This window comes from Vicia villosa, unplaced genomic scaffold (genome assembly GCF_029867415.1).
Source record: "Vicia villosa cultivar HV-30 ecotype Madison, WI unplaced genomic scaffold, Vvil1.0 ctg.000029F_1_1_1, whole genome shotgun sequence".
NCBI classification, from domain to species: domain Eukaryota; kingdom Viridiplantae; phylum Streptophyta; class Magnoliopsida; order Fabales; family Fabaceae; genus Vicia; species Vicia villosa.
Genome location: NW_026704961.1, coordinates 186055 through 213105, shown reverse-complemented (window position 1 = coordinate 213105; position 27051 = coordinate 186055). Strand labels below are relative to the sequence as shown.

Genomic DNA, 27051 nt, shown 5'->3' with positions numbered 1-27051 from the left:
GTTATAGCAATTTAAAAGTATTATATTTTGATGAGGACCAAAATAAGAAATTTGTTGGCTTTGTATATTTTTCATTATTTTTTAATGGGGTCAATACTTCTTTTTTAATAAGAGTAAAGATAAATTTATTTAATAGTAGAAATGAAATATATAATCAAGTGGGGGCAAGTGCCTCCAATATCCAACACATGTATCCGTCCCTGATTAAATCATAAACCTCAAATCATCATTGACCTTCAAATAGTATGATTCCTCCATCCATGACATGTTTATATCTACAAAAATAAAAATAACCACATGTTAATATCTAAATACAAAATTAAAAGAAAATATAAGTGAAAAAAATTAAAAACAAATAATAAAAGTAAAAATATGTAATAATACAAAAAACTAACAAAATTAAAATGGAATGAACAACATAATCGAAGAATACTATAATTGCATGTGCATTTATTTCATCCTTGACATGTTTATATCTGCAAAAACAAAATGAAAATAAAACATAGTTAAAAAATAGAACCAAAAATTAAAGAAGAATCTCCATCCATGATATGTTGATACATGCAAAAATAGAATTTTATCTTGAAATTTGACCCTTCTTCCATACATGACATGTTTATACCTGCAAAAACAAAAACAAAATAAAAATAAAACTTAAGTTTAAACATAGAAAAAAAAGAAAAAAAAAGAAGCTCCATCAATGACATGTTGATGCATGCAAAAATATTGTACCTTCTAAGAAATCAAGAAAAGCAAAGAAAAACACAACAATCATGAAAATTGATAGAAAGAAACTTACCTTATAGAAGAAAAAAGTATACCCCTGAGTCCATTTTGGTCCATCAATTTTAAAAAGTTTCAAACTGATCCTTTAATTGTTCAAAAAGGTGCACGTTTGTCCTTTCTGTCAAATAGGGTGTAACGGAAGTTAAATTTTCCTACTTGACGGGTGATGTGGAATTGTTTATATGTTATTATATTCTATGTTTCATTGCTCCCAGATTCATTCATCTATCTTCGTCCCCAATTTTCCCAGTTTATAGGGTTCACAGTTTCAGACCTAAATCAAAGAGTCTGTTGTCAAGTAAGGTTGAAATTGATCGTGGAAAATGAAGTCTTCTTCCTCAACAAATTCTAGAGAATGTACATACGATTCCAATTTGAAGAAAGATGGGAGATTGGACGGGCTGTTGCGTTGGAAACCTGAATGTGGCTGTGGAGACATGACTATCCTTCGAAGAGCTTCAACTGTCACGAACTATGGGCGACAATTTTGGGGTTGTCGTAATTATAAGGTAAAACGTATTTAATCTCATTCCATTGTTTTGTTTGTTCTGATTGGGATTTTATTCTGAATGACACAGGGTGCAACACAACTCGGATGTGGCTACTTTCAATGGTTCTATGATGATGCTAAGGATGAAAAAGATCAGTTTATGAGGAATTAAAAGAGTAGGTTGGAGAAGCTTGAACAGGAAATTAAGGCTGCAAAAATGGAGGTGGAGTGTTTAAATAAGAAGATTAGAGAATTACAAAATCAATTGAAGAAGAGCATGAATCTGGAAAAAATTTGGAAGAGATTGTTTTGTTTTCTTTTAGTTGTTGTTGCTGTTAGGATGTTGTAATAGGTTCACCAGTTTAACATAGTTTGGGTCAGATGCTACACATTGGATTTGTGTAGTAAAAGTTTGTAACAGATGTATCATTTTTCATTTCAATTAAAGGATGATTTAAGTGTTTCAATAATGAATTTCACATTTTCATTATGTTTCCATCTCAAGCTTAATAACAACAACAATCATAAGTTTCAAGATGCATAATTAACATTGTTTTGTTTTCTTTTAGTTGTTGTTGTTAGGATGTTGCAATAGGTTCACAAGTTTAACATAGTTTGGGTCATATGCTACACATTGGATTTGTGTAGTAAAAGTTTGTAACAGATGTATCATTTTCCATTTCAATTAAAGGATGATTTAAGTGTTTCAATAATGAGTTTCACATTTTCAATATGTTTCCATCTCAAGCTTAATAACAACAACAATCATAAGTTTCAAGATGCATAATTAACATTGTTGCTTAAAACCAACATAAGTTGTCCAAAAAGATCTAACATAACACAATTGCTTAATACCAACAGTAGTTGTCCAAAAATATCTTACATCAGATTTAAAATGCAGAATTAACATAGTTGCTTAAGAGTGCTAAAAGGTTCATAACATAAAAGAAACACAAAAGACCCCACAATTTAAGAGTGCTACAATATAACTAAAGTTTCCAGTTTGGGGTGGGTCTCTTGGTAGGAGTTGTCCTTCTTGTTGTTGGTCCAACAGTAGTTCTGGCTGCATTCAATATGGTTGTTGGTCCATGTGCTATGAAAGGGGTAGTTGGCATTTTGACGGGATACTTCTTTGATTTTTGAGTCACTTTCTTGGACTTTGAGGTCACTTGCTTAGATGCTTGAGAAGGCACTGATTGGAATGCTTGAGATGCTTGAGCAGGAACTGATTGAGATGCTTGAGTAGGCAATGCTTGAGATGCTTGACCCATTGCAGGCAATAACCCCTATGACATTCAGTTTGCAAAAGACACAAGCAAAGTGTAAAAGCAAAGTGTAAAAGAGTACAAGTCATACCTTTTGTTGATCACTGATAAATGTGTATGTGAGACACTCTTCCCTTCCACCAAAGGTCAGCAATAAACAACTCCAAGAACCATGTCCAACTATCCTTGTTTTCATTCTCCACCACTGCAAATGCTATAGGTAACATTTGATCATTTGGATCTCTACCTATGGCTGCAAGGATTTGACCTCCACAAAGTCCTTTAAAGAAACATCCATCAAGGCCAATGAAACGCCTGCTTAATTTGAAACTTTCCTTACAAGCAACAAAATAAATGTATAGCCTTCTGAAGTGTATCCTCTGATCATCAGAACCTTCTTGAGCTGGTTGGACATTCAATTTCACAGTTGAACCTGGGTTTGATCTTAACAACTCATGGCAGTAGTTATAAATCCTTGTATAATCCCCCAGGAAAGACCCATCAACCATGTCTCTAGCTGCAAACCTAGCTCTTATGGCCTTTGTCTTGTTGACCCCCACATTCTACTTCTTTTGAACCTTTTCCTTTATGTCCTTCAACTTCATTCTAGGGTTGGTCTTATGTGAATTTTGTATTCTTTTGCTCAACCATTTAGTCTTCAACATCTTCACATTATACTCTCTACTGCAATTATGAGTGTCTACTATCTTTCTTAGTTGCCAAGAATCCTCATTAGGCAACTTAGCACAATAAGCTTCCTATTGACATCCTTCTTTACTCCTACCCTCGCCCTTATCTTGTCATTCTTAGTGTACGTTAAGTCTCTGCCAGATTGGACTGCATAAGATGTAATTGCTTCTATGAAATCATCTTTTGTAGTAAAATATGTTCTCACCTCCCACTTGTAATTGGACATGTCCTTTTGTTCCTTGAATATTAGAAACTTCTTTCTCCTAACTCTACTGCTATCATCACTATCACACTCACTTTCAAGATCCTCACTTTCATTATCACTACCTTTCAAGTCTTCTTTGTTTTCTTCCCACTTTTCTTTACCTTTTATGTTTTTCACTCCTTCATTACCATCTTCAAGTAGGTTACCATATTCCTCATCAAACTCAGTTTCATACTCATCATCAAATACTACCTCCATTGCATTATCATAATTGAAGTCTTCATCATCAGAACTATTAGAAATATCAGCGTCATCGACCTCCCTAACCCTTTGTCCATTATTATCAGTATCTATTGCATCCTTATCCCTTACATCACTAAGCCCAGCATCTTTATCTCTTACATCACTAAGCTCAACATCATTTTCCCCTTGTCCATTAACATCATCACTTGGAAATTTAGTTTCATTCAGCATCTCCTCAAGCACAGCTTCAGTCTCATCTACAATCTCATTTAGTGGTATTTCATCAAGGGGTATCTCATCAACTGGTACCTCAGCAAAATCAAGCTTCATCAATACGTGTTGAATAAAGATGTCAACTCTAAGGTGAACCCTGTAGAGATCAGCAATCTCTAGGGCACCTTTGTCATCAACTAACAAATTCATACCATCCGTGGGATACTTATAGTATATCTTGTCTATGGCCTGGTAACCTAATTCGTTAATAGCACCTAACAACTCAAAGAAGCTCCACTTATCAGCATCTACTCTCAATCTGGAAACTTCACCCCCTTCATATACAATGAGTTCCTCAAGAACGAACGAACCACTATGATGGATTGTAATGTTCAGAAATTCATCCATTTCAAACTAAACCATAAATAGAAGCGAAGAAGATGAAATGTATTTCAGACAAACGAATTTTATTAAACCCTAACTACCAAAATACAATAACTTCATGAACACAGACATATCACTTATCTAAAAAGCAATGTTGTCTTCGTTTCAACTTGACTTCTTCTTCGTTCCCAGTAAAACTTTAGCTTGGCTTCGTCCTCATTCTACAATGGCTGCTGCGCTGCGCTAGGGTTTATTTCTATCCCCCTTTCTTAATTATGAGTTACTAATTTTCAATACCAAATATGTTTTGAGGTTATATCCCAGGTGGACAACACTCAACATTCCATGTCACAATTTAATTAAACAAAAATAACACGTACATACCACCTGGATAAAACCATTGACTTTGACTAACGGTTTGGACGGAAAGGATAAACGTGTACCTTTTTAAACAATTAAAGGATCAGTTTGAAATTTTTTAAAATTGAGGGACCAAAATGGACCCAAGGATATACTTACGGGACCAAAAAGGGTATTTAGCCTATGTTGTTCTAAATATGTATAAAATAATGGAATGTTATAAGATTGTTGGTGAAGAGAAACTACGTGGAGATTGTAGGTTTGAGTTAGGGGGGTAGTGTTGGATAGTTTTAAAACCTTTTATTTAATTAAATAATTGAAAATATGGAGGTTGGTGTTATTTTAAATAAACCACGACGTTGAGATTTTTTTATTTAGATAAGTAATTGGAAGCATGGAGGTTGATAATTTTAAGGTTAATAATAGTTGTTAAAATTTGGAAACATGGGAGTTACTTTTAATTTATTTTTATTAAATTAAGTAATTGAAAATGTGAGAATGGTTGTTAAAATTTGGAAACGTGACAATTATTTTAAACCCACTCTCTTTTATTATTTTAATTAATTATGATTAATTAATAAAAATAATATTATTAATAATATTAATATATAAAAAATAAGTGAGTGAGACATTTATTAATGGGTAACGTCTAGGGTGAGGGTTCAAACAAATCCCTTACCGGTGAAGCACAAAAATTATACCAATAAATTTATTTAATGGTCCAGATTTAATAAAAATAAAAATGGAAACACTTGTATATTCTCATAGACAATCTTGTTCACGTCATTGTGCTTATTTGTACAACTATCCTCTCTATCGTCAAAAAAAATTGTATCATCGATATCAGAATTTCAATGGTTAAACTAGTGGGATACCCGTGCCTTCGCACGGGTACCGCTGTGATACGCGCATTTGATTCAAAAATTAATTTTAAATTTAAAATAATCTTAAATAATAGTAAGGATACTATTTAAAAGTATATAGTAATATGTAATAATAAAACAAATTGAAAATAAATCTATCATATAAAAAATCAGTTAATAAGACATATATAAGGCACGTTTGTTTTGGCTTTTTTTAAAAATGATTTTTATAGTGTTATCAAATTTTGTGAACTTTTTTTTTACAAAGAAACTTTTTATAAAAGCTTCAAATAAAACTTTTGTTTGAATAGTTATTCTTAAAATGCGATTTTAGGTATTTCATCTATTTATGAGGAAAAAAATTTGGATATCAAAATTTAAAAAAATCACTTAATTTTGAAGCTATTTCAAATAGATTTTCATAAAAATCATTTTTGAAATACGACTTTTTGAAAAAATTATGATTTTGACAAAATTTTGGTCTTCAATTATGTATGTTTATGTTATAAGATCTCAAAATTAGTGTTTCATTTTAGAAAAAACGAATATAAAAAAACTTGTAATATTTTGAAAAACGGTTTTAGAAAATCTATTTTCAAAAATACAAAGAAAAAATCCATTTTTTTAAAGCTGAAACAAACCGGCCCATAATTTGAGATTAGAAAAAATGTAAATAATAAAAATTAAATAAGAGAAATAAAAAAAAATGTTTGTAAAAACATCAAAGATTACAAATTTTAATAAATTAATGTAGCACTATTGTCAAACATCCTACTTCAGCCATAATTCTACTAACATTAGGTTATAATTAGTTAATGTAGCATTACTTTGATTCAACATCTCAAACTTAAACTTACGCATCAAAACAAAATGGTTCATAACAATTTCGTCAATTTGTTGCTAAAAAAACATAGAACCAAAAAGGACAACAATATTATTTGAACCAACTTCAACAAAACATATTGAACAATCTTCATGAACACTACCATACAAACTTCTAACCGGCCCAAAAAAAACATCTTAGCATGCCAACGGTTCAAGACGGACATGTGGATTCTGTTTTTTCGAGGATACTTGATGCTAAATTCCACAATATCTCCTTTCTCGGACCGTCTTTTCTTTACAAGTTCATACCAATCGTGGCATACATACTTCTCGATGTAGTTGTTCCTCACGTATGTGTGAACTACCCCGTTATAATAATCGCCGATGTCGGGGTCAAAGAGCGGTATGCGAACGATTCCCGCTAAGCCGCATGTTGTTATCACATGTTGAGGTATTTGTTGTACATTTGCATATCAAACAACATGAGATTATATAATAATATATAACTTCTAACATGCAGCTTGGATATTATAGTAACAGCTAACTTACCAGGATATTTCTCTTAAAAGTCTTCGGATCCTTCACTTCATTCCTCCAAGTGCAGTAGTTTTCAACGGCTGAAGAGTTGGCTTCACTACGATCATTCACAACCCTTTCTTTCCGGCTGAAGAGTTGGCTTCACTACGATCATTCACAACCCTTTCTTTCTCAGAGCTGCAAACAAAAAACACCTTGTACATGCTTTAAAACATGTTTCACAGAAATGAGATCATTTGTTTAAAACGAAGAATACAGGATAAGGATATCCATTATGCACATATGTAGAAACTAATGTCGTTGCTTTCTTATGGCTGTATTTCCAGCTTAAAATTTTTTGTTATACCAAAAAAATACTATCCAATATCAGATATATAAATATTTGAATCATTCGTATATTTTCCCATGTGTAAATATTCAATTTATTTTGACATTATTTATAAAAATATCAGGCAATCATTTAATTCTATAAGTATCAACTAATAATCTAGTATTTGAAAATATTAATTTAATTGTATAAATAAATATTAGTAACATAAATAAATACAGTTTTCCCGTGTTTGGATTCATACAATATTTAAAATATATTTACATTTATTTTCTTTAATTGTACAACAAATGTAATAAAATGTGGGTTCGTATAAATTCTAGTATGGATACCTGTGCATTCGGGTACTGGTGCGTTACGCATATATGTTTCTAAAATCAATAAGAATGAAACAACCGAAAGACAAAATTATTTAACCAAAAACATTTATTATTTTCAAAAGAAAAACATATTTTTATTTATAATTGGATCACAAATATAAATATAATTTTTCTATATATACAAATATTTGGATCAACCGTATATTTTTCCATAGGTAAATATTAAATTTGTTTTTACATTATTTATAAAAATATTTACGCAATCATTTAGTTTTATAAATATCCACTAATAACATAGTATTTAAAAATATTATTTTAATTGTATAAATAAATATTAGTAACATAAATACATACGTTTTGCCAGTGTTTGAATTCATACATTATTTAAAATATATTTACTTTTATTTTTTTAATTGTACAATAAAATATAATAACCCGTGAGTTTGCCCGAATTTTGGAATGCATACCCATGCGTCCGTACGGGTAGTGATGTGTTACACACATTTGTTTCGAAAATGTAATAAAAATGAAAAATATTTTCAATCTCTCTAAAATATTAGAACTTTTATTTTTTTAATCTATCTAAAATTATAAACTAAACATATAATAAATCTTTATTAATGATATATCATAAAAAAAAGTCATTAAAAATATACAAAATAAAATTTTATAAAAAATTTGAGATTAAAATTAATAGCAGAAGATTTTTTTTTAAAAAAAAAATCAAAGTTTGAATCTTTTCAAAATAAAACTCATATATTTTGAAAAAGAAAAATGTATAAACAAATATAAATTTATGCAAAGATATTTTTAATAGACCAATATTAATTTTTAATTTTTAACAGAAATAAAAGAATTAAGTTTAAAATTAATTAAGATTGATTTCAAATTTTTTATAAAATTTATTATCCAATCTAAATAATTCATTCATCATTATTATTAAGCAGCAAACATATAGTAGAAAGCATCACTGTTGAGATCCAATTCCCTACATTATAATGTTAAAAAAATATAATTATTTAATATGGGAATGTAATTTTTATAATAAAGATTTTACTTTTATTAAAAATAAATTATAATAATGTTCATAGATAAATGAATTAATTCATTTAAAAACCTATAAATAAGATGATATATTAATTAAAACTACTATAAATAAAAATAGTATAAAATAATTTCTTTAATTTATCATATATTTAAATTTTAATGTCATTTATTGTCTTATTGGTTTCACTTTTTAATCCATTTTTTTATCGATTTCTTTTTTTTTTTTACACTTTATTTTACGTATTGTTTATATTAGCATATAAATTTAATGTCATTAAATGCTTACAATTTTAATGACACATTATTTATACTTGAAAAACCATATTTTCTCCCAATAATTAATAAAAATGAATATCTATCTATCTATCTATAAGTTATAATTTTTGTAGATTTTTTTTTTTTAAAATAGTGATTAATAAAAATATAAATTTTTTTATTTACAAATATTAGTCTTTTGTTTCTATTTTTTCAGCAATGAAACAATACAAAACATTATAAAAGTGTATATAAGTTTTCTACATCGGTAAACCCCATGATATATATGCAACTTAAGCAAAGAATGATCTTATTCTACTCTCCCTACCAATAATATAATAATATTAGTAAAGCTACCCATAATAAATAGTTTTGAAGCATTGTAATTTTAACTATTATGTTGTAATTTTGATCAATTTCAAAAGTAAAACAAATTTTAGCCCTTTGAAAACAGCAAGTGAAGCAACGGTAGGAGCTATCTTTTGCGTTTTGATTCTTTCCTCGTCTCTTTTATGTAGCTCTTCATATTTGACTTCTTCCATAAAATTTTTAGCATAATATCTTTCATTGTTGCTTCATCTATTAATAACAGGCACCAAATCAGTAAAAAAATCAACAGGTTCTGAACACGAGAACTCTCAAGAGATATTATATTAGAAAACACTTAAAATTGATACTTTACCTCATTTAGCTCATGTAGAACTTGTGATATCCATGATTTATAAGTTAAAGTAAAAATCTGCTTGATAAGCATGCTGCATATTTAGTTAACTCAATAGAATTCTAAAACTTAGACACAGAACACGTATGATTTAACATCATTTAGACAATTTGAAGAAGTTTGATCCAACAACTTCAACCCAAAATTAATCATATCAATTAAAGCTAATCTCTTATAATAGTAGTTATTGGAAAAAGTAATCATACCAAAACTTTTGCAACTATTAAGATTCAATTCAGCCACTACATTTAAAATCAATTCCATCAATAGATTAGTAACAAACATCAAAATTATATACCTCGTGTTCCATTAGTGGCTGATTCCAAAACTGTTTGATTGATGGGTCTGCACGAATAACAACATGAACCTTCTTGCAAAGTTCCTCAATTTCGTCAGCTTCTATCCCTTTCTTGATATATTGACTGAAGTGAGTTTGATATTTTTCTGGTTCATCTTCAATCAATGTCTAAAAAATAAGTTGATAAAAAACGTCACCAAAAACATCATAAGATGAATTACTTAAAATTCAACTTAAAAAAGATCAAAACTCTATTACAATATACCTTCATATAGGCAGTAACATGTCCACTAAATATGTACTTCCAATGAATCTCAGCATCAAGTTTCTTTTTCTCCTTGTCAAAACCAGCAAACCTTGTGTCACTGTGAGGAATATCCAAAGCTCCCTACAGCCAACCAAAACACACTTAATAAACACCATCCATGTCAAAAGAATATAGACATTATTAATTTTTAATTCTTAAGAGATAAGATCATATATACCTTGAGTTCCCCAAACACCCGGTTACTGATTGTGGTTTTGAGCAAACCAACATCAAGGAGAGCACGTAAAGGCCTCTTGGAATCAGCTGGTTCAACAGAATAATATTCTCCGGTAGCCTGAATATGATACAACAAAAATTCATGAATAAACATAAACAATGATTCATAGAAATGAGACATATGCCTACAACTGAATAATCTTTCCTGGTAGCCTGAATATGATACAACAAAAAATCATAAACAACATAAACAATGATTCATAGAAATGAGACATATGCCTTCAACTGAATAATTTTCTCTAGAATATGGTACAACAAAAATTCATAATCAACATAAATAATGATAAACAAAACCGAAAACATAACTACAACTGAATAATCTCCTCTAGTAGCCTTATCAAATATCAATAAACCAACATACATAAAGTTTTATCAAATACCATACTTCAATTCAAACACTTAAGGTAGATGAAAAATAAATTATGCCTTTCCATTACCCTCATACTCATCGTCCATTTCAAGGGTTTTAGGAACCCGACGAACCTAAAGGTGACCAGCGGAATATGTTGTTATTAACATTCAAAACATAATAAATTAACCATGTATATATGGCTTTGGTAAAAAAAAAAAATACTACAACATGACCAAAATGAGAAACTCTTAGTAATAATAGTACCTGCAGCATAGTCGGTAAGACCTACTTCAAGCCCATAGTGAGGAAGCTTATGCACAGAAGCTGCCGCAGGAATAGTGTCACTGGCAATGATAGTCGAGACGATTTGAGCAACAATGTCTTTCTTTGTCTAATACTACGGTTAGGGTTTTACACTAAAAAGATCTAAAACTATAATTGAGAATCAAATACTAAGTTGTTCAACAATTCTTGAGCAAGTTTAACTAATTGAGTTTTTGAATCAGGAAATATATCTTGAAATGCATGAATTGCTTCTACAGACTCATGAAAGGCTACATGTGTTGTGAATTACATGAAAGGAAAACACTCTAACAAAACTAACCTCATGAAAATAGGATGAAGCGATTTTTACGACTTCAGGAATCAACTGAATTTCTATAAGGAGATTTTCCAACTTTTCTTATAACTTTATTTATAGTTTATTTATAAAGGTTTTGACATGTTTAAAATTTTAAAAATAAGTACAAACTGAACTTTTAAGAGAAAACTATGAACCGGATAATTCAACAAAAAATCATATTCAACAAAACCAAAGAGTCAATCGTGCCTTTGGGTTCAGACAGTGTTTGATTAATCGCAACAAATGCATCTTTCACCCTAACACAGTCAAATATTATGATTCTCCATATATAATAATAATGTGAAGCCATGTTTCTTTAATAATAAGATGAATAAAAGAGAACATATGACTTATACCCAACTGTATATATTGGATGTCAATTCATAAGGAACATTTGATAAATCAGCAAAAGCTCTTTTCTAATAACAGTAGAAGAACATAAAGCAGAATTGTTGAAGAATTCTAATACTAACCCATTTTCAAAAGCTTGCTCCTAATCAATGGCTTAAGTAAGTACTTTACAAATTGATAAATTTAATTCAAAACCCTAAAAATTCTAAAATAAAAAATAATAGTTATAGAAATTGGAAAGGGGATTACCAACACAGGAATAGATTCCTTTGGGGAAGGCGATAGAGAGATCGGTGGGGATCAGAGCTTTTCCCTAAGCCGAAACCTTAATATCGGCGGCGCTGGAGAGATCGTATCCGCCGGAGAGAGGGGAGTCTCTGGAAGGTATAACAACGTTGTATTTGAGTTTCTTCGCCCTTAGAAAATGGGATGTGGGAACGACACCGGACGCCATTTACGTTAACCTGTTTTTAATCTTCTTCCTTCTTGAGGAGCAGATAAAGTGAGAGAGTTGGCAGTAGGGGCAAAGACAGAGAAGGCATGAGCAGAGAAAGAGAAAGCAGGAGGTTGTAGGATTTCAAATTGAATGAAAGAACCGATAAGACCAAGTGCAATGGGGAGTTGAATTGAAGTCAACATGGGAAAATGGTGTGTAGTGGTGTGTGTAAAGTGGTGTTGAGTGTGTGTTGGAGGAGAGAGATGTTGAATAAACTCAACACCAATTAATCTGTCCCAGAGGCTGACGTGGCAGCGCCTCACTGGTCCAAATCTGGCGCGTGTGAGCCACTCTCTAGCAGTGAGAGTGGGCTTTATCCCACGAGGAGAGAAAGAAAAAAGAGATAATTAATGACACTTGGCTGTTTCTGATTGACTGGCCAGATTTTTATCCATTTAATACTTTGAACTCAATTATTTCGTTGCAAATTAATTTTTTTTTTTTTTATACCAAAATTCATGATTTTTTTTTTCTCTATAAATAGAGACTTGGTTCATTTGATTTGGACACAGAAAAAAAAAACCAAGTTTTTCACTATCTTTCTCTATTATTATCTTTCTATATTATTATCATTTAATTGGATAATTTGTATCGTATCCAATTATTTAAATAAATTTTGTTTTTATTACAAAAAATTAAAAAATAAATTATTAAGTATTTATTATTTTAATTTAATTTTAATCGATAATTGTAATTTTATGTAATCATAAAAATAAAATTTAAATAAGAATATGAAAATAAAAAGTGGTGGGGTAGGGTGTTGAATGAAAAACCATTGTAGAGGGTAAAAGTTGAATGGGTGTTGAGTTATTAGGTGGAAGAAAGAGAAAATGATGTGGAGTGTTGGGAGTTGAAAAAGTTGGTGTTGAGTTTTTCAACCATTGTAAATGGTCTAAGGAGGGATCTGAGACATGGAAAAAAGGATTGATCGTGGGTGATGAGTGAGAGAATATTTGTGAAAAAAAGTAGTAACCGTTTTGCATAAAATAAGGGAGAATTGGTTTTAATGAGTTTTAAGTTTTGATTTTTTTTATTTAAAAAATACAATTAATGAGTTTTGAAACAAAGAAAAATCATATTGCTTAATACTAAATAGTACCACGTGGATGGTTATGGAGTAATAAGGGTAATTAGGGGTTTTTAACAACACCTAATTTTTATATGATAAATTTTTATATGATAGATTTCACAAAGTTTAAAATTTACTTTGTAGATAAACTTAGTTTTCTCAAATCAAACTTACAAGATTAATTAAATAACTTAAAGGATAACTACTAAAAACCATTTTTATTATTTGTCATCATTATTGAAGAGAAAACTGTTACTTTTATTGTACCATTTTTATTGTTTGTCATCGTTATTGAAGAGAAAACTATTACTTTTATTGTACCATTTTTATTGTTTGTCATCGTTATTAAAGAGAAAACTGTTATTTTTATTGTTAGCGACGACTTTTGGTTGACGTAATGTGATATTTTCTTGTAGTGAGTGCTAAACTATTGTGATTCTTTAGTATGCACTTGACACTTTTACTTATTTTGTCCACTAACTTCTTTTCTGTTTTGTTATAATTTGGCTCAAAATAATGTTGGGCGGTTATGGTTTTGATGGGTAAGCACAAAAAATTCACAATTTTTTTTGTCAAAGTACCTTTGGTTTCATGCCTTCGCCTAATTTGTGCGAAGAATTTGTCGCACCATATAACACTGCTCTATTAAAATATATTATCAACAAAATTTTCAAAATAATTAATTTATATTATTAAATATTTATTTATTAATTTTTATATTCATTTTATAATTTAAAATATTTAAATTTATTTAAAAAAACAAAAAAGAGTGTCCTCCATACCTGATGGTGCCCCATGACTGACACGCCCGCCATATGCAACGAAGGATACATTTTTTGAAAAAGAATACATAAAAAAGTTGACATTTGGGAAATTAATTTAGGAAAATGCTTAATTTTACAAAATAAATTAACAAGAAAGCTAAAAATGCTCATGTGTAAGAAAAATAGGTGAAGATTCTCTCTTTTATTTATTTTTTCTTCCTATATTTTCTCTAAACAAATTATTATAAAAAAAGTTATAATACCACGACCCCCCGTAATCATTATAAATAAGAGTTGATTTATTAACTCACTAATTATATTAAAACAAATACACATTCTTGTATTTTTTGAAATTGAAGCCTTCTACTATTTAGCACTACTCATTAATTTATAAGAATAGCATTCTGGAAATTCAATTTTAGGAAAGTCACACATGCGGAAAAAAATCCATTTTTCTTAACAAGGTGGATTTGACATAAGAGAAATACTAAATTTACATTCATTTTTGACATTACACCTTTTATATATATATATATATATATATATATATCTATATATATATATATATATATATATATATATATATATATATATACGGTCCAATTCACTTTCTTTCTTTTTTAAATTATTTTATAGTACATAGAAATTTGAGCCAAAGTGAAATAATATTTACAACTATGGTGTAAAATTGATACGTTGTCACACTTTGGCGTACATGTAGCATTTCTCATAATTGGCAATGACATCAATAAAAATGTATGAATCATGAACTTCGTCACCAATGAATTTTGAGACAAGGAAACATTTAATGCGTTATCCTATTTAAAAATTTTGAAACAAGTGAAGAGAAAAACAACTTTAGTAGCGCCTATGTATAGCGGCCACCGTATGTGCTTGATTTCATAAAAATGTACAAATACATTTGTATAAAAGATGATTTTCTTATAAAGCTCTAGATTTGGAATCAAAGTTGAAATTTGTGTTGAGAGGAGTGCTAGCAACACTCTCTTTTGAACACTCTCTCAAACACTCACTTTCTTATTAGTTAATACATGTGTGGGCCCCTCACTTTGAAAATAGGTCCCACATAAAGTAGTAGGACCCACACATGTGTCAACCAATAAGAGAGAAAGTGTTTGAGAGAGTGTTCAAAAGAGAGTGTTGCTAGCATTTCTCTTTGTGTTGATATTACACAAATTGAATATTGTATACAGTGCAAATATCTAGGCTTTGATTAGTAAGACTAAGTTTGAGAAAAAATTTCATATCTTCATTGAAAAATTAAATAGAACTATAATTCATATTTATATTCTGTTACACTAATGTAATGAATAGGACAAAATATCTGGGTATATATATTTCATTGAAATATTGAATGGTCCATTGTGAAAGAAAAATAATAATTAGAAATTTATTAATTAACTGATAAGTTAAAAAATTAAATTACTCCTCTTATTATTATTATTATAAGAAAATAAATATAAGTCACTATTATGATAAAAGAAGTTAATAAATTCTAAACTAATTAATATTTATATTACTAACTCGCTCCATTTATTTTATTATGTATATTATTATTATATTATTAATTTAGAATATTAAATATATTAATATTTTAATTTATATTTATTATCTAAAATATTTATAAATATATATATATATATATATATATATATATATATATATATATATATATATTTATTTATATATATATATATATAGTTTTTAAAATTATTTTATTTTAATATTTATATTATAATTTGATTTTAAAAAAAAGTATTTTTATTAAAAAATTAATTTTACTAAATAAATGGTACAGAGAGATACTCAAACTCAATCCAAACTCATTTGAATTGGATTTGAGTTTTAATTCTCACGAAAAATAAGATTATTTGAAGATTGGTTTTAAATTTAAAAAGGTAAAGATTATTTGAAGATTGGTTTCAAAGGATCAATGGGCTTGCTTGCTTAGAGCTAGAGTTTTACGTAACAATCGGCAGATATCATACCATATTTTTCCTTCTCTTTGGAGCAGCATGAAAGCCTCTTTAGAAGACGTCAAGAGTAATTCTAGCTGGCTTATAGGTAATGGCAATAGAGTTAATTTCTGGTCCGACAGTTGGAATGGTTCAGCTGCGATTGATTCTCTTATCTCCTCTGCCGGTTCTCATCCTTTCCGCAATGACAAAGCTGCTGCCTACATACAGCATCGGCAATGGAGTCTTCCTAGGAATGTTCAGGTTATGTTTCCAATGCTTTCCAATCTTCTGTCAAATATACACCTGTCTGTTGATGAAAAGGAGGATACTCTTGTCTGGTCCCCAGCTACGGACGACTTGCTCACCTTGAAACTTGCTTATGATTTTCAATCTCGCACTCATAATGTTCTTGATTGGGGAAAGATTATTTGGAATGTGAATACTCCCGCCTCTTACTCTCTTCTTCTCTGGAGGTTGCTCCATAACAAGGTCCCGACGGATGTTACTTTAGCAATTCGGGGGTTTCATCTCCCTTCCTTCTGTTTCTTTGTGGCTCACATGAATAATCCACTAATCATCTGTTCTTTTCTTGCTCTTTTGCGGCCAGATTCTGGTTTTGGAACTTTTTATCATTAATTATGTCGCACAGGTTCAGTTGATGATGTTTGGGCTGCTTACAACATGTTATCTTCGGCTCAGGGTAAAGTAGTGCTGCTGGCAGCAATGCTTTGCATTGTCGGCAAGGTTTGGAAAGCGAGAAATGTTAGTCGTTTAGAGGATAAGACTCTTCTTTGGACTTCATTACTGAATGAGGTCAAGGTTGAAGTTGCTTACAGCGGAAATACCACTCCGAAGGTTGGGTCGAACTCTATTTTGGATTTCAAACTCCTCAAAAGTTTCAATAATAAAGTCAATCCTCCTAAAGCTTTTATTGTTAAGGAATTTCTGTGGCATCCTCCTATTCTTCATTGGATAAAATGCAATACTGACGATGCGTCTTCTGGAGTACCTATGTGTGCGGCTTGTGGTGGTATCTTCCGAGACCACGTGGGAAATCATAAAGGTAGTTTCTCCAAATTTATTGGAGTTGGTAATTCTTTTATGGCTGAGTTGTATGAAGCTATTATTGCGGTTGAAATTGCAAAACAGAATAATTGGTGTAACCTTTGGCTCGAGTCAGATTCAAAGCTAGTGGTTCTCGCTTTTTCTAAACCTCTTATTGTTCCTTGGGAGCTTCGGAATAGATGGGAGAATGTTCTTCATCATTCAAAATCGATTAATTTTCTGGTAACACATATTTATATGGAAGGGAATCACTGTGCTGATAGGCTTGCTACCATAGAATTATATGTTAATGATTTTATTTGGTGGGATGTTATACATAGGAAGATCCTAATGGACTTTGCCAGAAATTCTATTGGTCTTCGCTACTATAGAATTACTCATTAAGGAGTTTTGGTTCGATCCCCCAATTTCCTCTTCCTTGTATCTTCTTTTTGTTTTAATATATTTTGTGGTGGCTCTGCCCACCTTTCATCTAAAAAAAAGTGTAGTCCAATGCTAATGTGAAAACATATTTCAACTTCCCATTTATACAATTCAACTCCAACACTAAATTAAGGAAACGTGCTCACAAATAAAAGGAAATATTTTTAATTGAGAAAAAAAGTATTTACTAACAAAAAAAGTAATATGATAGTTAGCGTACAAAATTCCTAAGATTTTATTTGCAAAAACAAAATTTTTAAAAACATATATAAAATATTTAATATTTTTTAGAAAAATAATTTTATATAAAATGACAAAAAAAATTAGTAAATATAAATATAAATATTAAAATTTACCCTCATGTGAAGATTCGGGAAAATTAAAAATTTTATTTGAATGAATTTTGTTTCCACGAAACACATTTTATTATAAATATTTTCTCCTCACCTCTCCTCTCCCTTCCCCCTGCTATATCTCGAAACAAATATACCCTTAATTTATCATATATATATATATATATAATTAAAAATATTATAATAAAATTTGCTTTGATTGCACATAATATAAAGAAATTAATTACAATTAGTTAACTTTCTCAATCAATATAATACTTTTTTTTATAATTGTGACAGGAGGAGGAATTAATAAGTTATAATTATAAATTATTCAGTTTTTAAATTTGATGACGTGCATATTGTGTACCAATCACGAGAATGAAGTCCACACGGAAGCTGAATGAGGAGGAACACTACTCTCTCCCCCTTGAACCTACCGGAGCTTCAGGGTTAGGGCGGGGATCGTGGCGGGGAAAACCACCACCGTCATTGGCCTTAATGGCTCAGGCTTCCCTCTTGTGTGATTCAGAACAGACCTAGAGTATTTTCCGATGATCCCTGTTCTTTCTGTTTTCTGCTTTGCTGCCATTGCTGCTGCTTTTTCTTTCTACCATACAAACCCTCATTTTTCTCCATCTATATGAACCCTAATTTTTCTCAATGTATTGTTAAATAATACTATAATTTTATGTATATTGTTTCCTGTATTTTCAGAATACTGAAAATGGCATTTAATACACCTTTTATTTAGTTTCCTATTTTATTATATTTATTTTAAGATTTGACTTTGATAAATATAAATATATTCTGAACAGATCAGAATGAAAAGATTCAGCTTTGAAGCTGCTGCCACAACTAAAATATTGATATTGAAGAAAGATAGTATTTTGAAACTCATGCTAGTGTGAAATCAAACTCTGCATTATTTGATTTTATTTAAAAAAAAAAATAGATACTACTAGTATCATTTGCGATATGAATCGTAAAGTGGAGGCAAACTATTTAATATTAATTATTATTACACGTGCATTTATACTGTTTTTTTCAAAATACAAACTATTGGGGCGACACAAACAGCTTCTTATGCAAGTCAACTTAACTGGTTATTTATGTTGCTGTATTTCTTTTACTTCTTATTACATGTTCAATGATGTCATTGTTTATTCAAAGACAATATGTAGCATGTTATATAGCTGGCATGTTCATGTATATCTAATATGAAAATCAAAATCCGCATGTGACTTCCCTTTTTTGTTTCTATATATATACTTCAACATTGTTTATTTTTGTTTCACATTCATGCAAATCCCTAAGTATAGTCGGAATACGTTAACATTGTATTATACGGTATAAAACTTGTTATTGTTGTTGTGGTGGTGGGATGATGGAGGGTGGAGGTAGTTTTAGGAGTGGTAGTTCATCAATTTGGAGGAACAATGATGCCGATGAGATTTTTTCAAACTCTTTCCATCAACAAGAGGATGAAGAAGCTCTTAAATGGGCTGCAATTCAGAAACTTCCTACTTTTGCACGCATGAGGAAAGGTTTGCTTACTTCGCTTCAAGGAGAAGCGGTTGAGATCGATGTCAAGAAACTTGGGTCACAAGAAAGAAAAGATTTGCTTGAAAGACTTGTTAAGTTTAATGAAGATGACAATGAGAAGTTTTTGCTCAAACTCAAGGACCGAATAGACAGGTTTCAAATTCAATCTTTTTTTTGTTCTTTTCGATTTTAAAAGATATGCTTTAGAAATAAACTGATTTATTTCCTTATTATAATTTTATTCACTGAATGTTATCAGAGTTGGAATTGATCTTCCTACGATAGAGGTTCGATTCAATCACTTGAATATCGAAGCGGAAGCTCGTGTAGGAAGCAGATCTTTGCCTACCTTCTCTAACTTCATGGTTAATATAGTTGAGGTAAAATATCAACTTTTTCTAAAAAGTAACTTGCTATGGGATTTTTTTATTGAAGGAGATTCTTACTATACATTTTAATTTTGAAGGTACTATTGAACTCTCTTCATCTACTACCTAGTAGAAAACAGCATCTAAGTATTCTTAAGGATGTTAGTGGAATAATAAAGCCTTCAAGGTATCATTATACAAATACTGTTCTATTCATTGATTTCTCTTGGGACCTCTTGAACAAATATAACATGTTTCAATTTGATTCCTTTCAGATTGACATTGCTTTTAGGCCCTCCAAGTTCTGGGAAAACCACACTCTTGTTGGCTTTGGCTGGAAAACTTGATCCAAATTTGAAGGTTAGAACATATAAAAGAACACACACATTTTAAATTATCTATTTCTTCATATTCTAGCTAAATTGGTAATATTGTGTGACTTCATGATCAGTTTTCTGGAAAGGTAACTTATAATGGTCATGAGATGAATGAGTTTGTTCCTCAAAGAACTTCTGCTTATGTGGATCAAAATGATCTTCACGTTGGAGAAATGACTGTTAGAGAAACCTTGGCCTTCTCTGCTAGAGTCCAAGGAGTTGGGCCGCGCTATGGTTAGTCTGCAATTTTGCTTTTCCCATATATTCATTATTGAAAACATATGGTTTTGTTTGGATAAATAGCTTAATTAAAGGCTTATCATATAAAATAGCTTATTGAAAACATAAGCCAAAGTATTAAGGTTTGTTTGGATAAATAGCTTAATTAACGCTTATCATATAAATGCTTATGTATAAACTATTTTTATAGAAAAAGATAACATGCAGTCAATCTGTTTTCATAAATTATGCAGACTTGCTAGCAGAATTATCCAGAAAAGAAAAACTTGCAAATATCAAGCCTGATCCAGATATTGATGTCTACATGAAGGTAATACAAAAGGTTATTTTATACTTAGAGGACCGTCCATTTCTTGTCCATTCAAATAGAAATGACTGGTAATAAAATGGTTGTCCTTTTGATTCATAATGATCACAGGCTGTAGCAACTGAAGGCCAGAAGGCAAATTTGATAACAGATTATGTCCTGAGGGTAAAACTAATTTATACTTTCAAAACCATTTGCGTTCTGTAGTCATGTTATTATGTTTTTCAAAGTCTCTTGTTTCTTTGCTATACATTTGCAGATTTTGGGACTAGAGATTTGTGCTGATACTTTTGTAGGAAATGCAATGTTAAGAGGTATCTCTGGTGGACAAAGGAAACGCGTTACAACAGGTAAAGCAAATCTGATTAACCACCTTATAAAAAAAACTGCAGAAATTGTTAGTATAAATTAGATATTATGTTAGCTTTTTCTCTTTTATCAGAAGTTGAACCTCGATCCTTAATCGCATTAATAAATTGATTATTATGATGTAGGGGAAATGTTGGTTGGACCAAATAAAGCTCTATTCATGGATGAAATATCTACTGGTTTGGATAGCTCAACAACTTTTCAAATTGTGAATTCAATGAAGCAATATGTCCATATTATGAAAGGAACTGCGGTTATCTCACTCCTACAGCCACCACCAGAGACTTACAATCTTTTCGACGACATTATTCTACTCTCAGATAGTCACATTATATACCATGGTCCCCGGGAACATGTACTTGAATTTTTCGAGTCATTGGGTTTTAAATGTCCTAATAGGAAAGGAGTGGCAGATTTTTTGCAAGAAGTGAGTTTCACGTTATATTCCGTGCCTTAATAAAATGGTTTTATAATTTAGACTATGTAATGCAATAGTAAATTTAATTTTTTACTTTGAAAATTATTATGTTATAGGTGACATCCAAGAAAGATCAAGAGCAGTACTGGGAACACAAAGATCAGCCTTATAGATTTGTCACATCGGAAGAGTTTTCTGAGGCATTTAAATCATTTCATGTTGGCATTAGGCTTGGTGATGAACTTGATAATGAATTTGACAAGTCTAAGAGCCACCCAGCTGCTTTGACAACCAAGAAATATGGAGTGGGAAAACTGGAACTGTTAAAAGCCTGCTTGTCAAAAGAATATTTACTTATGAAACGCAATTCATTCGTCTACATTTTCAAGCTTTGTCAAGTAAGTTTGAAAATTTGATTATGTAATGTGTTTTTCCAAGGTATTATTCACTTTGGGTCTTGTATAAACCGCCTCTAGCCTCGGTTCCCTAGCAATGTGAAAACATTTTTGCCTGTTTACATTATTCAAATCCTTTATTGATGATTTCCCTCTACTTTTAGTTATCTATAATGGCAATGGTTGCGATGACCATCTTTCTCCGGACTGAGATGCACAGAGATTCAGTGGATCATGGAGGAATATATGTAGGTGCATTGTTCTACGCTGTTGTTGTGGTCATGTTCAATGGAATGGCTGAAATTTCCATGGTTGTTTCAAGGCTTCCTGTTTTCTTCAAGCAAAGGGGATACCTCTTTTTCCCTCCATGGGCATATGCTCTTCCAGGATGGATTCTAAAAATTCCCCTGACTTTTGTGGAAGTGGCTGTTTGGGTATTCCTCACCTACTATGTCATTGGTTTTGATCCAAATATTGAAAGGTAAGAGTGATATGTCCCAAGTATACTTGTGAAATTGATCCTTTTTTCCCCCTAATCTCATTTTCTATATTGTGATATGCATTTGTTTGTCTATGTTGGGTGTGACTCATAGTTTACCGATAATTATGACTCCAACCTTGTAAACTAGATTGTAGTATTTAAGCACAAGCCATACTCTATAAATCCTAAATTTAAATAATAGAAAGATATCGCGGCCGCTCTGGAATCAGATACCCGGTCACAATTGACCAACTTCCTTAATCTAATATTGTGTTCTTTGTTTACATTGTTTTAACAACCTGCTACCTAATGCAGATTTTTTAGGCAATACCTTGTTCTTGTACTAGTACACCAGATGGCTTCTGGATTATTCAGATTTGTTGCGGCAGTTGGGAGGGATATGACAGTGGCTCTAACATTCGGATCATTTACATTTGCCATCCTTTTTTCTATGAGTGGTTTTGTCCTATCAAAAGGTATCATAACATGAATATAAAACAATTAAACAATCACGGTGTGTCTCATTTATGTCTTATATTACTAAGAGTTCTCCCCTCTTTTCTTTGCTTTATGCTCACAGACGGTATAAAGAAAGGGTGGATATGGGGATTTTGGATATCACCTATGATGTATGGACAAAATGCAATTGTAAATAATGAGTTCCTTGGGGATAACTGGAAACATGTAAGTTCTTTTACTATTTTATCTATTCATTTTCTATGTTATCCTTAACATATAGTCCAAGTGGTTGGTGCCAAATGGATGTTAGCGTTGTAATTTGTAACTCTTGAGTACCGAGTTCAATTCGAACTCATCAAAGAGTATGAATAATATAATGATGCCTTGAAACTTTTTCTTATGAAAGGTGCTTCCTAACTCAACGGAGCCGCTGGGAATTGAAGTTTTGAAATCTCGCGGATTCTTTACTGAGTCATACTGGTACTGGATAGGTGTTGGTGCTTTGATTGGATATACATTATTTTTCAACATTGGATATATCCTTGCTCTCACTTTCTTGAAACGTGAGTTACTTCTTCACCTTAAATGTGTAATAAAAAATGTTACGACAAGCTCATGTACTAATTATACAAAATTAATTATGCAGCATTTGGGAAGCATCAAACTGTTATACCAGAGGAATCTCAAAGCATAAATAGAACTAATGTATTGAAGTACATGAAGGATATTTTTTCAGAACACTCAATGAAAGGTACTTTCATCTCATAACTAAATTCCATGTAATGTTTTCAATTCACATAACACCTTATGGATAACATTTGAGCGACAATCACAGTGATAAATGGAAGCACCTCTCCTAGTACTTTATCCAGTAGACAAGAAACAGTTGCCGAGACAAATCGTAGTACGAAAAGAGGAATGGTTCTTCCTTTTGAACCACATTCAATCACCTTCGATGAAGTAACATATTCAGTAGACATGCCACAGGTAATATAGAAGCCGAATAAGTAAAGAGTTTAATTAAAATACACTATAAAAAGTTTTACCTAGTCAGCAACTATTAATTGTTGACAGTATAAAAATCTTTACACTGACCGTGGCAAAAGATCATATTGAACGTTTAAAGCATTATTGTGAAGAAAAGATTATCAAATACTTGAACTGAACTTTCAGGAAATGCAAAACCGAGGTGTTGTTGAGGATAAGTTGGTTCTTTTGAAAGGTGTAAGTGGAGCTTTCAGACCAGGTGTTCTCACTGCTTTGATGGGTGTGACTGGTGCTGGTAAAACAACTCTAATGGATGTGCTCGCTGGTAGAAAAACTGGTGGCTATATAAGCGGGGACATCAGAATTTCTGGATATCCTAAGAAGCAAGAAACATTTGCAAGAATTTCTGGATACTGTGAGCAAAATGATATCCACTCTCCTCATGTTACTGTCCATGAATCTTTGCTCTATTCAGCGTGGCTCCGATTGTCCCCGGATATCAATGATGAAACCAGAAAGGTTAGCATCTGAATCACCGGAGATTTTTTCATAAAGACTAGCATGTTTTATATATGTTGCTAAGTTTGAAACTGACTAATGGTTGCAGATGTTTATTGAGGAAGTTATGGAACTTGTGGAACTGAAACAGCTGCGGAACGCATTAGTAGGACTTCCTGGTGTAAGTGGTCTCTCAACGGAGCAGCGTAAAAGGTTGACTATTGCAGTTGAGTTGGTAGCTAATCCTTCTATAATATTCATGGATGAGCCAACTTCTGGGCTAGATGCAAGAGCTGCTGCTATTGTTATGAGAACAGTTAGGAACACAGTAGACACCGGAAGAACAGTTGTTTGTACCATCCACCAGCCTAGCATTGATATTTTTGAATCTTTTGATGAGGTGAAATAGAAAGTCGAAAAAATCTAGAAATTAAGAGTTTTATGTTTGTTTTCTTCCATTACAACTTACTATGTGTCTAATATTTTTCTCATAATGAAATGCAGCTTTTGCTATTAAAGCAAGGAGGGAAAGAGATATATGTGGGGCCCCTTGGACATCATTCTTCCAATTTAATCCGCTATCTTGAGGTTGGTATAAAATATAGATCCAATGAAAAATAGAGAATACTGAATTAATTTTTATGATTCAAATTATTATCTTATTTAAATTTCAAGTTCATCATGCATTCATTTTTGTATTAAAGGGAAACCAAGGCGTTAACAAGATTAAAGACGGCTATAATCCTGCAACATGGATGTTGGAAGTGACATCTTCATCTAAAGAAGTGGAATTGGGGATTGATTTTGCAGATGTTTACAAAAATTCAGAATTATACAGGTATTTTCACTTATATGAAACGAATATAGAGCTAGTCATTGGATAATAATTTACTTTAACTGTTTCAGGAGAAACAAAACACTCATCAAAGAATTGAGTACTGCTGCTCCTGGTTCGACAGATCTTTATTTTCGTTCACAGTACTCCCGATCTTTTTATACACAATGCCTGGCTTGCTTATGGAAACAACATTGGTCTTATTGGCGCAATCCTATATACACTGCTATAAGATTTCTCTTCTCAACCGTGGTAGCTGTTTTGGTTGGAACCATGTTTTGGAACCTTGGCTCCAAAATGTAAGATCAAATGGGAAACATTTTACAGCTTTAAACTCTTGTGTTTCTATATATTTTTTGGATCTAACATTAAAACTTCATATCAAATTATTGCAGCGATAAGGTTCAGGATCTTTTTAATGCCATGGGATCCATGTATGCTGCTGTCCTCCTCATTGGCGTAAAGAATGCTAATGCAGTGCAGCCAGTGGTTGCCGTTGAAAGAACTGTGTTTTATAGAGAAAGAGCTGCCGGAATGTATTCAGCTTTTCCATATGCCATTGCTCAGGTAAGCCTCTAATTTTAAAACTTTTCTGTTGTTTGACTTCTGTAACATCCTCCTAAATCAATTTATCCCAAACAAAAGTGAAGAACTTCTAAATCAATTATAAAAATATACATTCTCGTTTAATATCTTAAAGAACATTAAAAAAGGTTGACAATTTATATATTCAATATTACTTTTACTTCACCTTTATTTTCTTGCATTGCAGGTTTTAATTGAGCTTCCATATGTTTTTATACAAGCTGTGGTTTATGGATTAATAGTTTATGCTTTGATTGGTTTTGAGTGGTCTGTGGCTAAAGTTTTTTGGTATCTATTCTTCACGTATTTCACCTTCCTCTACTTCACCTTTTATGGTATGATGTCAGTGGCCGTGACCCCAAACAGCCACATTTCAAATATAGTTTCCTCTGCATTCTATTCAGTATGGAATCTCTTCTCAGGATTCATAGTCCCAAGACCAGTAAGTTTTAAATTTCCTCAAATTCTCAGCACATTTCATTTTAAGGTTAAAAAGTTTGTCTTTGTAACCTTAACGGTATTCATGTTTTTTAAGCATAGAAGTATATAGCTAAATTATCGTATAATTTTATGGCTTGTGCTAACAGAAAATTCCAGTATGGTGGAGATGGTATAGTTGGGCAAATCCAGTGGCTTGGAGTTTGTATGGATTGGTTGTATCGCAATATGGAGATGTAAAAAGCAAGATTGAAGCCAGTGATGGAGGAGTAACAACAGTGGATGAGTTTTTGAGCGATTACTTTGGTTTCAAGCATGATTTTCTAGGAGTTGTTGCTGTTGTTAATGTTGCATTTCCAATAGTTTTTGCTTTCATCTTTGCCATATCAATTAAGATGTTTAATTTCCAAAAGCGCTAAGAATATCAATTAAGATTTTTTGTATATGAATTCCATCTAATGAAATAAAATATCCCACAACCTTTACTGTATAGAAATTCAAATCATTATCTTGTTCCTTTGTTCCTTTATTCTGTACCTGGTCATTTGGGTTTCTTACAGGATTAAATGTAAAAGAATATGCTCCCAAATTAATAAGTTAGTATCACACACACACTTAAAAATATTTTTCAAATTTTCATTTTTTCAAAAAACCATCTTCTAAAACTTATTGGTGGTCAAGCCTTTTAAAAACAAAGTTTAATTGGTTATAAAGTTTGCTTAATTGATTATGAAGTAAAATTTCCCCCTCTAAATGATTATGCCACTTGGGTAATCGAGTAAAACTCATTTAATAATCGATTAAAGAAGTCTTCATGATCTTTTTTCTACTACTCTTCCAAATTTCATATTTACATAAGATACTATTTTAGTACCAAGAGAGCAAATACTTATGTAGAGTTATCTTGCGTAATCTACTATTG

The 27051-nt window shown here is 31.2% G+C and overlaps 2 protein-coding genes across 6 annotated transcripts; one reads left to right on the top strand and one right to left on the bottom strand.

Moving 5' to 3' along the window:
* Positions 1 to 8730: 8730 nt before the first annotated feature.
* LOC131622316 (large ribosomal subunit protein uL18-like) lies at positions 8731 to 12511 on the bottom strand. Of its 5 annotated transcripts, none has more exons than XM_058893345.1 (7): positions 11949 to 12511; positions 10991 to 11070; positions 10316 to 10432; positions 10096 to 10218; positions 9831 to 9998; positions 9494 to 9566; positions 8733 to 9390 (listed from the first exon to the last, which is right to left on the bottom strand). In XM_058893345.1, exons 2-6 carry the CDS (start codon positions 10997 to 10999, stop codon positions 9531 to 9533), a joined length of 453 nt encoding a protein of 150 aa, XP_058749328.1. In that variant the 5' UTR covers positions 11000 to 11070; positions 11949 to 12511; the 3' UTR covers positions 8733 to 9390; positions 9494 to 9530. The 5 variants fall into 5 exon arrangements, with proteins under 5 accessions (XP_058749326.1, XP_058749325.1, XP_058749328.1 ...); XM_058893344.1 differs by having other exon boundaries at positions 9494 to 9550; XM_058893342.1 differs by having other exon boundaries at positions 8732 to 9550.
* Positions 12512 to 19094: 6583 nt separating this feature from the next.
* LOC131622315 (pleiotropic drug resistance protein 1-like) lies at positions 19095 to 26683 on the top strand. The gene is made up of 24 exons (XM_058893341.1): positions 19095 to 19525; positions 19632 to 19752; positions 19839 to 19927; positions 20016 to 20100; positions 20192 to 20351; positions 20591 to 20667; positions 20776 to 20829; positions 20924 to 21014; positions 21159 to 21460; positions 21568 to 21849; positions 22011 to 22327; positions 22643 to 22803; positions 22908 to 23011; positions 23193 to 23349; positions 23433 to 23537; positions 23622 to 23773; positions 23960 to 24292; positions 24381 to 24671; positions 24776 to 24859; positions 24976 to 25109; positions 25178 to 25405; positions 25502 to 25673; positions 25879 to 26133; positions 26279 to 26683. The coding sequence occupies exons 1-24, from the start codon at positions 19212 to 19214 to the stop codon at positions 26546 to 26548; spliced, it is 4338 nt and encodes a 1445-aa protein (XP_058749324.1). The 5' UTR covers positions 19095 to 19211; the 3' UTR covers positions 26549 to 26683.
* The last annotated feature ends 368 nt before the right edge of the window (positions 26684 to 27051 follow it).